Consider the following 14,643-nt stretch of genomic DNA (forward strand, 5'->3'; position numbering starts at 1 on the left):
CTCTCTCTCTCTCTCTCTCTCTCTCTCTCTCTCTCTCTCTCTCTCTCTCTCTCTCTCTCTCTCTCTCTCTCTCTCTCTCTCTCTCTCACACACACACACACACACACACACACACACACACACACACACACACACACACACACACACACACACACACACACACACACACACACACACACACACACACACACACACACACACGTTCCACAAGAGAGGATTGAGAGGTACAAGACTCTTCAGACACAAAGGAGTAGGAAGAGGAGGAGGAGGAGGAGGAGGAGGAGGAGGAGGAGGAGGGCAACACGACTAGCTAGCAGGAAGAAAGAAAGGGAAGAAATAGGGCAGGTGATATATGGAAGGGATCGCTAAAGAATAATATGAGATAAATAAAACTGAAGGAGAGGGAGGGAGGGAGGAGAGAGAATAAAGGTTGGAGAAAGGATAAAAAAAAGAAGGTAAAAAGGAGAAAGGACAAATAACAAATATGTGAAACAAAAAGAATAAAAGGGTAAGTTAATGGGAAAAGAAGCAATGAATGGAATAGTAGTTATAACAGGAAAGGAAATGGGAAGGAATGGATAACAGAGAGAGAGAGAGAGAGAGAGAGAGAGAGAGAGAGAGAGAGAGAGAGAGAGAGAGAGAGGGTTGACAGTATAAAAAAAAAAATATATATATGAAAATGGAGTGACAGGAAGGGAGGGAGAAAAGAGTGAGAGAAGAGCAGGTGATGCACTCAAGCCTCGTCTCTCCCAGGCCTTCCTCATCGCCTTCACCTCGGACTTCCTGCCGCGCCTGCTCTACAAATACGAGTACGACTGGTCACTCACCGGCTACGTCAACTTCACGCTGGCCGTCGCTCCCAACAACACCCTGAGCCAGCAGTGCAGGTGACTCGCCAGACACACAAAGACAAACATGCATGTGCGTATATTTACAGACTTAAATCCATCCATCTATACAATCATACATATAGACAGACAGACGGACAAACAGATACAGACAGACATATGTGTATATCTACAAACAGACAGAAAGACACGTATACGTATATCTACAGGAAGACAGACAGACAGACATGCATAAAGATACATACGTATACGTGAGCATATAAATGTATACATGCACACAGATACAGATAGACGGACATACAGACAGGCAGAGTGGTTGACGTATATACAAGGACGCAGAAGGACAGACACTCATACAGCCTGGCAGATAGAAATGACAAAACAAACATATAGGCAGATAGACAAAGGCGGATAGGCAGACAGAAATTATGGACCGTCAAAGAAACACACAAAGAGACGAACAAACTAACGGACTCCTTATGTTTACCTGACACCAGTAGTCACCTGTGGCCTCCCTTCCAGGTATCGAGGCTATCGCGATGACCAGGGGAACCACACACTCTTCTTCTGGCGCCTCCTTGCCATCAGACTCGCCTTCGTCATCATATTTGAGGTGAGAGGGGGGTGATAACGAGTCCTTGTGAAGCAGACGCGGCAAATCGAGGGTTACTTTTGAGAGTGACAGTAAGATAGGAGGATATTTTTAAATGTTTCTTCATCTCATTTCTTTCTTTTTTTTTTTATCACATTGAATTTTGTGTTCTCATGTTTGTTTAATCATTCTAGGGATAGTTTACATACAGTTTAACATATGCTTAATATCATCAATGAACAAAAACAGCAACCTGCAGTATCTAACAATCGCTTACGTGGCCTTTGAAAATAGCCTTTATGAATGCCCGCTATGTTTAAGAATGCGACGTAATGTTTTTACTTAGAGGTCGTGAGGGAAAGAAAAGGAAAACTTAAAAGCTGAAGGCTGATAGCGATTTCTATCCTTTATTTTCTGTAAGTTATAAGGCATACATGCTATTTGTTTGCTATACTAATTATATTATTATTACTATTATTATTATTATTATTATTATTATTATTATTATTATTATTATTATTATTATTATTATTATTATTATTATTATAAAAATTTCAGCTGAGACACTTTCCAACTCTTAAACTTCCATTTCCAGCATTATGTCTTTGTCCAAACTTCAGATTACTCACCAGATACAAACATTACTCTAACAATTTTAGGGTCACATAGTCATTTAGTCAGTATTTGAAGCCTACACAGTTCAGTTCATATCCTACGTGAGTGAGTGTCTGAGCCCCGCGCCTCTCTACAGCATGTGGTGTTCGGGGTGTGTCGCCTCATCGACATCGTGGTGCCCGACATCCCGCAGAGCCTCGAGATTAAGATCAAGAGGGAACGTTACTTAGCGAAACAGGCGCTGGCCGATTCAGACACCATGATGAAGGTAAGAGAGAGAGAGAGAGAGAGAGAGAGAGAGAGAGAGAGAGAGAGAGAGAGAGAGAACTGTGAAAAACTGAAAGTCCGTTATCATTAAGGATTTTGAGGGGGTAAATGGGAATGGAAAAGGACAGTTATTGGGTAAGACGCCATTAAGGCAGCGCTAATGAAACTTTGTCAGTGAGTGATTATAGACTAAACATGTTGAATTATTTCTTGACAGTTCATACACTTTCTTCATATCCAACAACATGTTCTTTTCGTCTAAGTTTCAAATTGTCCACCTAACAAAAAAACGAACTTAAAACAATGTGTCACATGATCACTAAGTTTGCTGCCTTATTGCTTGAAAACCACATAGCGCAGTTCACTTCCATATTCCTCTGTACCTCCATCCAAGTGAGACAAAGGACGTGCCTTTGTGTAGCCCTTCGTCTTTTCTATTAAGAGAGAAAGGTGTCTTTCACTACCAGGCTTGATCAGTTACGAGTATCTGATCCGCAGGTGGCTCAAGGCAACGACGACGACGACGACAATGACGGGCCCGGCGACGTCAACATCTTCATGCACGACGCCGACAGCCACTCTGGGATCATTCCTCCCTCACCAGTCTATCCTACGGCTGAGTCTCCCAGCCAGCCTAAAAGTCCTCAGCAGCCCTCGCCTCAGCCCACAGCCAAGTCCACCATGCCTGCCAAGGATCCCGACGCCTTCTCTTCTTATGACTTTGGAAATCTTGAAAATTCTCCTCCCTCATCTGTCAAGAATCATTCCTCCTCCTCCAACACCAACACAGCTTCCTCCTCCACTCCAAACACAGTCTCCTCCTCCTCCACCACCTCTAACACAGTCTCCTCCTCCAGTGCCAACACAGCTTCCTCCACCACCGCCAATGCAGTCTCCGCTTCTGTCTCCTCACCGCCACCATCCTCTTCCTCCTCCTCCAGCCAGAGCAAGAGCCTTCCCGCGTGCTCACCCTTCGGTAACACCAAAATACCGCCGCCAGTGCCCTCGAGGAGGAGTTCAAGGGCGAACAAAGGACGAGCCACGGTAGTAAACGCGAGTGGAGGAACTAGTTTAAGAAACCACCACAATACTTCAGTCAGCGGCAGTGCCAACACACACTCCACAACATAACGGTGGGCCGCCTTCACCCGTCCCGAGGTCGTGTATAAGCAGACGGCAGTGTGAGCCGTTTGCCGCCGGCCCGCTTGAGTTGTTCCTTGGTTGAGGCGCTCTCGTGTCGCGAGGTTGAACAGAGGGTGGGCAGTGGGGCACTGCACCTTAACGATCCAAGTGCAGTAACATTTTCGGCTAAATTATGAAAACAGTAAGGAAGATTATCTCAGCACATCTCAGCCTCTCGTGGCCTCTACCTCACTGTGGAGGCCGCTGTGAAGATTGACCTGCCATGAGGTTTTCTCCTTATATTTCACTTGCAACTCGTAGTTCAGAACTGGGTGTGTGAGACTGCTGCTCTCCACGGTCGCAGAAGTGGCCAGGGTTTCCTGGTGGGGTGTAAATCACATACGCCCCTGAGGCCACGCGACGACCCTCTTGCCTGGCGCCAGGTTGAGTCGCTGCTGTAAGCCTGAAGGTGATTGTCCTCCTCTGACACACTGATACTGAGTGCCTTCTTGATGTTTTGCTTAGTTTATGGTTTCCCTGTAACGGACGGGTGGAGGATGAGCGAGGGGTGTTGGGAGGTGAGACAGACCTTCAGTATTCTCATTGTCTCCACCTCAGGAGCTGACGTAGGAAGCTCAAAACTTTTAGCCCCGCCAGTTCCATTGTTTGTACGTGTGTTAATTTTATGGGCAAGAAACTCAAAACTGAAAAATGGCTTTCTAGTCCATGTGTGATAAATCATAATATTAAATTGTATGTATATTTAAAAAGATATCAGCCATGTGACAACTTTGAAGGAATTATCCTGAAAAGCGGGAGAAATATCTAAAACAATGGTGTGCAATCAGTAATCATGGTGGACTGAAGACCACAGTCGCGTTGTGGCTATACTGTTATGGTTGCGCCTCGTCTCCGTCAGTGCTGGAGGTGCTGCTGGCGTCGGCACCTCCAGGCCTGGTGTGTGTGCCGCGGGACGAAGGCATTTCGGATTTTCCACTTTACCCCATTTTTGGCCGTGTCTTTTCTGTGGGGATAATATTGGCTGGTAAACAAAACTGGCTTTGCTACTTTTTATTAATATGAGGCCAGAATGGCCAGCTCGTGGCATTCATCAAATGAATTCGTTATATGTTGGCTTTCATCCTCCATCCATTTATCTTTGTGTGTTGAAGGTCTCGGCCTCGTTTGCATCGTCTCGCTGATCGCGACTGTTCCCTGTCTTGTCTTTGCTTGTCCCTCAATCGTTGTCCCTCCATCCCCACTGCCCCGGGCTGGCTATGTACATAAGTGTAAGCTGGTCATGGAAGTTTCCCTTTTGCAAAACTACGACAGCAGCAGGCTATTGTTTTACATCTGGAGGGCCGTGAAGGTGGTGCCAGCGTCTCTCAGCTAAATAACCACTGGTGGCTTTCCCGCAACGGTGACGCACGAGTAGTGGGCCGACCTTGCGAACAGTCGCTGAAGTAATACTTATTTAGTAAAAGCTTATTTCACTCTTAGTGGGAAGGATAATTTTCTTTTCAATACTTTGTCCATAATCATGTCCAGTGTCCAAGGCCGGAGTCACATGTGGGGCTCTCCTTGTGCTGCGTCATCCGTTCAGGGATTCGAACAGTGTTGTAAGGGGACGTGGGCTTCGAAATACATATCTTGTACATGACGCCATCTGTAGCTTTTGAAATGTTAGCTGCTTGTTTTTCAACCCTCGTCACCGTAGTCAAGAGCGAGCGCCCTCCCCTTCCAACCATGCTTGAAGTAATACAATGAAATTTTTCGACGTTCTGTTCTCTGTAGCTCCTTACAGCTCCTGCATAACTTGGGAGTACTTTTGGAGATTGCCGAGTAGTGTATCGCTTTTCAGTGGGTCAATGGGATGTTATTTTGTAAGAGGTTGCTTTCAGCGAGGCACTCATGACGCACAACTGTTTACTAATCTGGTAGTAACCACCACCATGGCTCGCGTGAAATCCAGTCGACCTCGACTGTCCGGTTGCCATATAAACACTTCATGTACAAGGAGAAAACCACAACATTTCACATAGCGGCATTAACTTAAACCATACGACGTATTCCGGAATAATCACCACGACGCAGAAGAAAGTAAGGCGAAGGTGTTTTCATTCTTAGACCCCTTAGTCCCTTCCTTCTTCCCAGAGTGAAGAAGGTACCGCCGGGTTGGGAATCTCAGGTGCTCTTAACTGAGGCAGCATAGCAATGTCCAGGCTCATGCTCAGACTCAGATAGAAAGAACATAAGGAAAGTAGTTTTTTTTCGCTAAAGAGAAAAGTGAGCTTTTGACTTTTGCATTTGAGGCACGTCAGCTTCTGAGGTCTTGTTTGCCGGCTATGTTGATTGTCTGTACTCCGTACCACAGTACGTATTTCTTAATTAAGTTAGTAGTGAGTTCGTGCGTCAGTTTATGATCAGCCTGAGAAGACGCAGCACTACCTGGCTTGACATGGGCTGGTTTTGCCTTGCAGTTTGTCTCTTTAAGTTATCAGTCTGCTGCTGTAGGCGAATCATAATGTTGCACCCATACATTCTCATTCCTGTAACTGCCAAAAGATAAGACTCTATACATTATAAAGAGGCCGTACTTGGGGAAACATTCAGTGACAGTATTTGACATTATACTATACATAGTGTATGCATAAATTACTGTTATTCTGGGAGAGTAAGATTGCTGAATTTTTGTGATATTAATGATACCTCTCTGTCCTTGATGTAGCATTGCATGGTAAATCGACCTTCGTCCGTCTGGCAGGCAAGGGTATGGCTGGGGAAGGCCATGCGCCTCGCTTTTCCCCACCGTTCCTTTGTAATGTGTGCACTCGTGGTGGACAGTCGACTTGGCCTGCCTCTCTCACTTTTACGGTGCTTTGCGTTCTCCCTCAGTACTAAATCGTCAGGTTTGCTGACAGTTTTAAAAATGGAAAGGCGCAAAATACAAATGGATACACGGTAACTTCTTAGCTCAACGGATAGATTCCCAACATACGGAGAATTTGAGGACTGAAGAAAACGTTAGAAATATTGGTGGTATGGAAGTGCCTCAGTACTAAGTCATCTGGTTTGTTGACAATATTATAAATGGAAGAAGGAAAAACAGAATTGGACACAGAGTTCGTGGTTCAACAGATAAATTCCCAACATAACAGAGCACTTGAAGACTGAAAAACGTTAAATACATTGGAAATATGAAAGTACAATCTTATAAACGGAAGGGGGAAAAACAAAATCGGATACACAGTTCTTACAGTTCAACGTATAAATGCATAATACAGCAGAGGACTAGAATACTGAAAGACGCTAAACACAATGGAAGTGCGGCAGGTTAATGGACTACATAGCCACGATTGTACCTCTGGGTTACTAACTGTTAATCATCCTTTTATGCAACTCTTTCATCACATTATGCATTTTCCATCACGTTTTTTCCAGGCTAGGCGATCCAAGCTGCTGCTACTCTCCGCTGTCTGTGATGTACAACAAACATGTATTCCCTTGTGGGCTGTGCGGCCCGACAGGAGCGTGCAGTCCCAGGTCTTATAGAAGTTTATCGCTGACTCGTAGAAACTAACACACTACTTGTAGAGGCTAAGGGAAAGCATGGTCTTATATTTTCATTGTTATTATTATTATTATTGCGTAGTATATGTCTTCGAGTTCAGAGTATTAAATTGTTTTATCTTGTTATATTTCATGTTATTACTGTTGTTCAAGTTATTCAGGGTATCATTGGTAGTGTTTCTTTTTTTTTTTTGTCATGGTCTTCTTTTTCTTCCTTCTCCTGTTCTCCGTTCTTCTCTTCCACGTCCTCTTCTTCGTTCTCCTCCACGCCCTTTTCGTTCACCTTCTTTTCCACGTCCTCATCTCCCTCCTCCTCTTCATCTTCATTCTTCTTCAAAATTTTGATAATTTTTGTCTGTTCTTAGGTATTTAATGTTTAATTTGTTATTGATCACACTTGTTTGTCTTAGTCCCATTCCTCCTCCTCCTCCTCCTCCTCCTCCTCCTCCTCCTGCCTGCCTGCCTAGTCCTCTGTTCTCTAGTGTCACTAAAGTCACATATGAAATCCTGCCTTTCTTCATTTCCTCCTCTGTGTCTTCGGTTTGTACGAGGTGGCGGCGGCGGGGCTTGACCAGGGGACGCATAGAAGTCCGATTTCTCCGTCAGTTTTTGTCAGATACCAGCGGAGACTCAACATATTCAGCATACATAGGCATTTCCACATATCATCGTCATTTTCGTATACTAGTGCAGTGATAATTATAGTTTCTTTTATGAATTACTTAAGCGAGTTTTATTATTTATCTATTTTTTTATTTTTTTATTATTGATGATGATATTATTAGCATTGTTTTTTTTTTTTATGTAGATATGAATTATTATTATTATTATTATTATTATTATTATTATTATTTTTATTATTATTATTATTATTATTATTATTATTATTATTATTATTATTATTATTGTTATTATTATCATTAGTAGTAGTAGTAGTAGTAGTAGTAGTATAATGTAGCGTAACGTACAGGAAGAAAAAATAGTAACAGCATCAGTAAAAAGTACTCTTAGTAGCAGTAGTAGTAGTAGTAGTAGTAGTAGTAGGTCTAATAGTAGTAGTAATTGTGATAGTGGTGGTTGTGGTGGTGGTGGTGATGGTGGTAGAAGTGGTGGTGATGGTGGTGGTGGTAGCTGTTAACGTTGTTATTGTTGTGTTATCATTGTTGTTGTTGTTATTGTTGTTGTTGTTGTGACTGTTGCTGCTGCTGTTGTTATTGCTGCTACCGCCACTTGTTACCGTGGCTGCTTCTACTGTTACCACCACCACCACCACTATTAATACCTCCACTTCTATCACTACTACTACTACTACTACTACTACTACTACTACTATAGGAGTTATTCCTTCTCGATACTTGAAGAGATTGATAGGTGTCCTTAATTTCTTTTTTTTTCTTTTTTTTTTTTTTTAATTACGTACCGATTATCCAAAAGATTCAAATTCGTTTGTGTATCCATCCATATGTAAACTTCTTCCATCATTATCTTTGGCCAGTGAAAATATATTAGACACAATTTAACTCTCGTGCTGTAAAACCCAGAGACCGCTACTCGAAGCTACGTGGTATAGAAGAGCCTGTCACTTTTCTCATGTCGTCTTACTTGTTTTTTCTTCCTTTTCTTTTTATATACTTACTGTGTAGGAGAAGGGTAAGGAGATCGCATATTTCAGTTGCATAGTAGTAATCGTAGTAGTGTAATAGTAGAAGTATCATTAGCAGTAGTATCAATTCCTACACACATCCACCTTCACTCAGCATCACCACTCGTCCCCGCCGCCAGGTATCAGCGCCTCTCAGTCCCAAGAGAGCTAAGAGCCTCTCTTCCGTCCCGCCGCCATCTGAACTTTACTCGTATTTCACCCCATTGCCTAACACTCATGGGTTCGGATGTTGAGTATGTCATTATTATTATTATTATTATTATTATTTTTATTATTATTATTATTATTATTATTATTATTATTATTATTATTATCATTATTATTATTACTATAGCTATCATTATTATTACCTCAGCAGAATCGTCATTCCATTTTCTTCGACAATAAACATCATTGACATCGTTTTCAGCGAGCTAGTCTTTCTCTACTTCACTGTCGTTCGTGTTTTTCTCATATATATATATATATCATGCTCCATAGTAATGTGAAAATTTTTTGACAATATTAAGATATTTTAATTAAACTAAAATCTATAAAGTGTATCATTATTCCCCTACATACTTGTTCTCAAATACATATGTGCGGACCAACCGTGTCTACGTAGGAAACCAATGGTGCAGTGGAAGCAGAGACAGGTCGTTCTTGAAGGGCGCCTGAAAGACTCAGTAATGGAAGCAAGATGTGTCGAGGAATGGGAGAGGCGGTGGCCAAGTGATTATACTGTGGAGGTAATGATGCAGGAGCCCTCGAGGCTAGACCACTGAGGTATGTTCCTTCAGATGATATACAAGAAATCAAAGGAAAATAGGGGAAATGATGAACGGTATGTGTCAGAGTAACATCTCATACCTTGGAGACTAGTGAAATTACTGTATTAACCAGTCTGAAGAGCCTGAGGGAGAAAGACTATTGGATAGAATATGTAGGTAAAGCCATGTTCAGTAGTTGAGCAATATTTGTCAGGCCAGGTGCATGGGAGAACTTGTGTATGCTGGATGTAATGTGATTCTCTTGTGACTCTTGACTTTCTCCCTCGATAAGAAGAAAAAAAAAAGATAATAATAATACTTGATCGAGAAAGGTTTGCTGGTTTCCCTTGGGAGAGAAAAAAAGTTATTGTTGGTATGTGTAGAGGAATGGATAAATCAATGTAAATATACAGAGGTGGGTGCACACACACACACACACACACACACACACATCAATCTCAGCGAACCCGTGATGGTGCATATGTTGACTTATAGTATTACATCAAATTATTGAAATAATTAAAATTTTTACGATATGGTATTACAGGAACGAAAAAAAAAAAGTAATAATGATATCCCGTTAAGGAGGCGAGATCAATCGACACACAGGACACAAGAGGAAGAAGATTATAAACAACAACACGAGGGAGGCGCTGTACGTGGAAAGGCAGAACCCGAACTCTACACCGTCACCACACCACCACAGGCTCCATGGCGTCAGCAGCCCCACCAGTAGAGCAGAAAGAGGCACCCAGCAAGCCTCGAGTGTGTGAAGAGTGCGGGGATGAGGCCAAGTACACGTGCCCGGGGTGTGGGCGCAGGACGTGCTCGCTGGGCTGCGTCAGGGAGCACAAGGCAGTCAGCGGGTGTTCAGGGCTGCGAAATAGAACAAAGCTGGTGTTCAAGGAGAACATGGACAATCTCACCTTGCTTAGTGACTACAGGTGACTGGTGATATTATATTGCATGCCTTGTTAGTTGTACATGATCATGGGTTAAAGGGCGATGTGCGTCCAACTCTGCCCTTTGCCAACTCGGACCATTCACTATTACTGACCTGGCCCACCTGGTGAAACAACTTGGATAATTTTGGAATACCAACCCAGACCATCAGCTTGATTTAACAATCATTGATAACAGCTAACTGAACCGGCTCATCCAAGATATCAGGAGCAACCCATACACTCCTATTCTTTTGAACAGCCAAACTATCACGAGCAACATACGCATGAATATACTCTTGTGAACTTTGATCTCTCAATCAATGCTTGTTCTTAAGTTGTGTGAACCTTTAGCAATAAACAAAACATGACGTGATCAAGAGTTTTGATACTTTGTTATTGATTTCAGTGCTCTTCCTAAAGTTTAGTGAAAACAAAACAGGTCACAGTCTGCAACAATCACGGCAGGGTTGGCTTTGCAGAGACGTGCCTGATCAGTGTTTGGTGTGTGTGAATTCAGTGAGGCCCCGACAGATGCAATGGGAGAGTTTAGTTTAAGAGAAAAAAGATGTTAACATACTGCCAGAAATCTTATTTGTAGGTGTTCTTTCACAGCATACTGTGAAAGTTTCATAAATATTAAGAAGAGGCACGCAGCCCTATTTCCAATTTTTTTTGGCTCCTACTCTCAGATGCTATGATATTCTAAGCAGATGAGAAAGAGAGAGAGAGAGAGAGATGAATTGTGGCTGTGGGACGGCCTGTGGGTGACCTTGACAGTGCCTGTTGTCACAGCTCGTTCTCTCTCTCTCTCTCTCTCTCTCTCTCTCTCTCTCTCTCTCTCTCTCTCTCTCTCTCTCTCTCTCTCTCTCTCTCTCTCTCTCTCTCTCTCTCTCTCTTAGGTAAGTTAACACACACACACACACACACACACACACACACACACACACACACACACACACACACACAGAGAGAGAGAGAGAGAGAGAGAGAGAGAGCATTGGATAAAGGTTACTCACTGGCTGTCTTTTCTACTTTCCCTCCAGATGGCATGTTTATAAAAAATTATGATAATTCAAACACAACAATAAAGGGCAAAAACCATGGAACAGTGAACTACAAGTACTGTTACAATGATGTAAACAAACTGACCACTTGCAACAAGCAGCTCGTGTCCAATGTTCTTTTGTTTCTCCTTTTAGTACAGATAAGTGACTGACCACAATGTTTAATCCACAGACTTCTTGAGGAAATTGACAACAGGCTGGAAGACAACCTGAGGAACCGTCTATTGCGCAGTGCAAAAAGACCCCCTGATGACCGGCTGTCAGTGCCGCCACACCTGCAGCAGTTGAGAATTCAGGCAGCACAGCGTGGCACCACACTCAAGTTCATTCCCAGCTTCTTCTCAAGCCACAGGGAGAACACCACTCGCTATCACTTCAGGGAGGGACTTATAAGGTGAGTATGATGGAGTTGGAGAGGAAGATATCTGAAATAAGTGTATTATCTTCCCAGAGAATGAGTTTTCTATTTGTAGTGATAATAATTGCAGAATGTCATAAATTAGAGGAATTATCACAGTAGTTTCATAAATTTTTATAAGAATTTTTTTGGTATCTGGTTTAATTGACTATATAGAGAATGTTTTCATTTACAGCTCTAGCATTTTAAATTTTAAGTTAAATGTCATGTATGGTTACTGTAGTGCCTTGATATACCAGGTGCCAGAATAGCATTATAAATTTCAAATTCCTCATATGATGGTCATCTCAAATTTGCTGTTCTCTTAAGTATCTGGAGGATCTGTCAAATGAGATTCTGTTCAAATTCAGTCATTACTCACTTTTTATCTTATCCGTGCCTACTTATCTGGTACGTGCCATACATCCATGTGTCTTTTCATTCATAAAATGGGATTCAGGATACATATGTCTGTTTCCAATGTAGTATACATAATAACTGAAGCTAATACCTGTTTTAGGCTTCATATGTGTTTGCTAGGAGCTTTCACATAAGATTTATCAACTAAAAGAGAACACCTCATATTTTATGCTTTTATAATTTGCTTAATTCTTTTTGTGGATGCAATCATTTGTGAGTGGGAAAGGACAAGTTGTATGTGAAAACCTTGAACAAGGTATGTTACCAGTGTCTAACTCTGTGGGAAAGGAGAGACTTATGAAATCCAAAGCAGTTCATATAAGAGAAGGAAAATTCTCCAATGGCCTAAAGACAGAAGCCCAACAGCCATGTATGAACAAAGGGTGTCCCATTACTTTATTGGTAATGTGACCAACTTTCTTACTCATGCTGTCCTTGGTTTGCCTCCTGACTCTTGAGGCTCAAATTTATTTGAGCTTCCTGATCAGTAAGTTATTTGTGCCATATAGGCAATACAAGTAGGATGCTCTGGGTTGAGGTGATACATCTTGACCAATAAAAACTGCATTTTATCACAAATTGTTGTATTTTTTTAAATCTATACAGTAAGGGTAAATCTTGTTTCCTCATAAATCACTTGTCAGGAAGTCCATAACTGATATTAAGAAATAACAAAACAAAAAAATATCTTCGTCATTCTTTATAACCAAGCCTCATTAAATAAACAAAAAATGGTAAAGTAAATAACAGTTTTCTTTTCACAGTTAAGCATTCACAATGATAATCACATTCCTAAATATTCTTGCACATCTCAGCCTGTAAAGTATAGAGGACTGATCCCCACCAACCACAATGTGTGAGTGTCAGTCCATCAGCATCTGTCTGCTTCAAGACACAACACCAGTTGTGCTGCTCCATAATAGACCCGTCACTTCTGCATCTGACCCAATCAGATAGTCATTCAATTGTGGGAGAAACTTCTATTGACACCCTTAAGGCTGTAACTTTTCATTTACATAAAGCTGATCTCTGTTCATCATCTTTTTGAGACTTTCCAAAATACATATTGCTTTCATCATGAGCATTTGCAGTCAAGAAAGTTCAGTCTTGAACAAACAAGAAAGGGATGTTTGAATAGGGAGAGGTGGAGGCTCTCCTGCAGCAATGGCACCACCCCTTTGGGGAACACTCTTGGAGGAAGTGGGACATCAAAGAGACAGCTAGATAGAACATTGTCACTATCTTTCACAATGGCATTTTCCTTTAATTTTTTTACTTTTGAGGCTCTTTCTTATTAAAGTGTAATAAATACCGAAGAAAATAAACGCAAAGGGGAAGCTGCAAGAAGCCAACAGGCCTACAAATGACATTCCATATACAAAACTCATATATGCATATCCACCTATTTTTCCTTTTCTTAATTAAGTTTAAATTTCTTTCAAAGCTTTCTGTTCACTCAGCACTGGCAACCTGGTTACTGGATATTTGAGTAAAATGTGTGGTTTCCCTGCAGATGGCACATCAAGTGGGTCTTTCACCAGGCTGACGTTGTTCTCATTGACCGCAGTGTGGATGAAAACACCCTCATCTGTACACTTCTGGCCAAATACATGAACCCAACTAAGAATGAACTAAGTGCTGAAGACAATGAAAAACTTGCCTACTACCACTCAGCCTCCTATAGCCGAGTGAGTGTGTTGATGAAAATTAACACTCCTGAGTCTGGAGTGGTTTTCCATGAGATTGAGCCTCTTAAAACTCTTCGTGTTAATTTTGCAAATAAGGTGATCGTAGAGTATCCGGTGCTGTATGTTGTGTTGAAGGACCATCTCTTCTCCTACCTGGACTACCAGGGTGAAGATGAAGGCCATGATGACCTGTTCTCAGGAACTGAAGGGAAGGAGGAACAAGTGAAGGATGCGCTGAAATTCTTTGATGCAGACAGTGATGTGGAGCCTGAGTGAAACTTGAGTTACCAACAATAAAAGTATATCATCAAAATGTTGAGTGTTTTCTTTGAGAGAACTTCAAAATATGAAATGGAAATTTAATAGAAATGCTTGAATGAATGCAAATGAAATGATCAAATATAAATTTATCCTTTAGTCTTAAATATATATTGTTAAACATCTGTCATAATGAGTGTCACTAATACATATGTAATTTCTGTATCATTTCAGTCCTTGTAAATGTTTTGATTGTGTTGTGTTTGGTCTAAGGTTCTTGCTAATTTTCTGTGTCCCAGTTGTTGAAATTCAGTTAAGGTGTTGTGGTGTCTTGGGAGATAAATGGTTTTAGTAGTGACAAACTTGGGCAGAGTTGGAGCCTTCACTTGTCTCATTGGTGTGGCAGTTCTATGTGCTGCTTGCTCCTGTAAAGCTTTCTAAATGAG

General features: G+C 41.7%; 2 protein-coding genes across 12 annotated transcripts in view; both read left to right on the forward strand.

Moving 5' to 3' along the window:
• LOC135105391 (anoctamin-7-like) overlaps positions 1–7,460 on the forward strand; it is a 102,874-nt gene extending 95,414 nt beyond the window's left edge. For all 10 annotated transcript variants that reach the window (XM_064013567.1, XM_064013574.1, XM_064013538.1 and 7 more), the window contains 4 exons: positions 754–887; positions 1,371–1,461; positions 2,192–2,323; positions 2,821–7,460. In XM_064013567.1, coding sequence (XP_063869637.1) covers positions 754–887; positions 1,371–1,461; positions 2,192–2,323; positions 2,821–3,453 — 990 coding nt within the window. In that variant the 3' untranslated portion in view covers positions 3,454–7,460. The remainder of the gene's footprint in view (positions 1–753; positions 888–1,370; positions 1,462–2,191; positions 2,324–2,820) is intronic.
• Positions 7,461–10,025: 2,565 nt separating this feature from the next.
• LOC135105455 (box C/D snoRNA protein 1-like) lies at positions 10,026–14,643 on the forward strand. 2 transcript variants are annotated; one of them, XM_064013588.1, is made up of 4 exons: positions 10,026–10,370; positions 11,607–11,828; positions 13,765–13,939; positions 14,105–14,643. In XM_064013588.1, exons 1-4 carry the CDS (start codon positions 10,138–10,140, stop codon positions 14,213–14,215), a joined length of 741 nt encoding a protein of 246 aa, XP_063869658.1. In that variant the 5' UTR covers positions 10,026–10,137; the 3' UTR covers positions 14,216–14,643. The 2 variants fall into 2 exon arrangements, with proteins under 2 accessions (XP_063869658.1, XP_063869650.1); XM_064013580.1 differs by having other exon boundaries at positions 13,765–14,643.

The sequence above is a fragment of the Scylla paramamosain genome, chromosome 1 (genome assembly GCF_035594125.1).
Source record: "Scylla paramamosain isolate STU-SP2022 chromosome 1, ASM3559412v1, whole genome shotgun sequence".
Taxonomy (NCBI): Eukaryota; Metazoa; Arthropoda; class Malacostraca; order Decapoda; family Portunidae; genus Scylla; species Scylla paramamosain.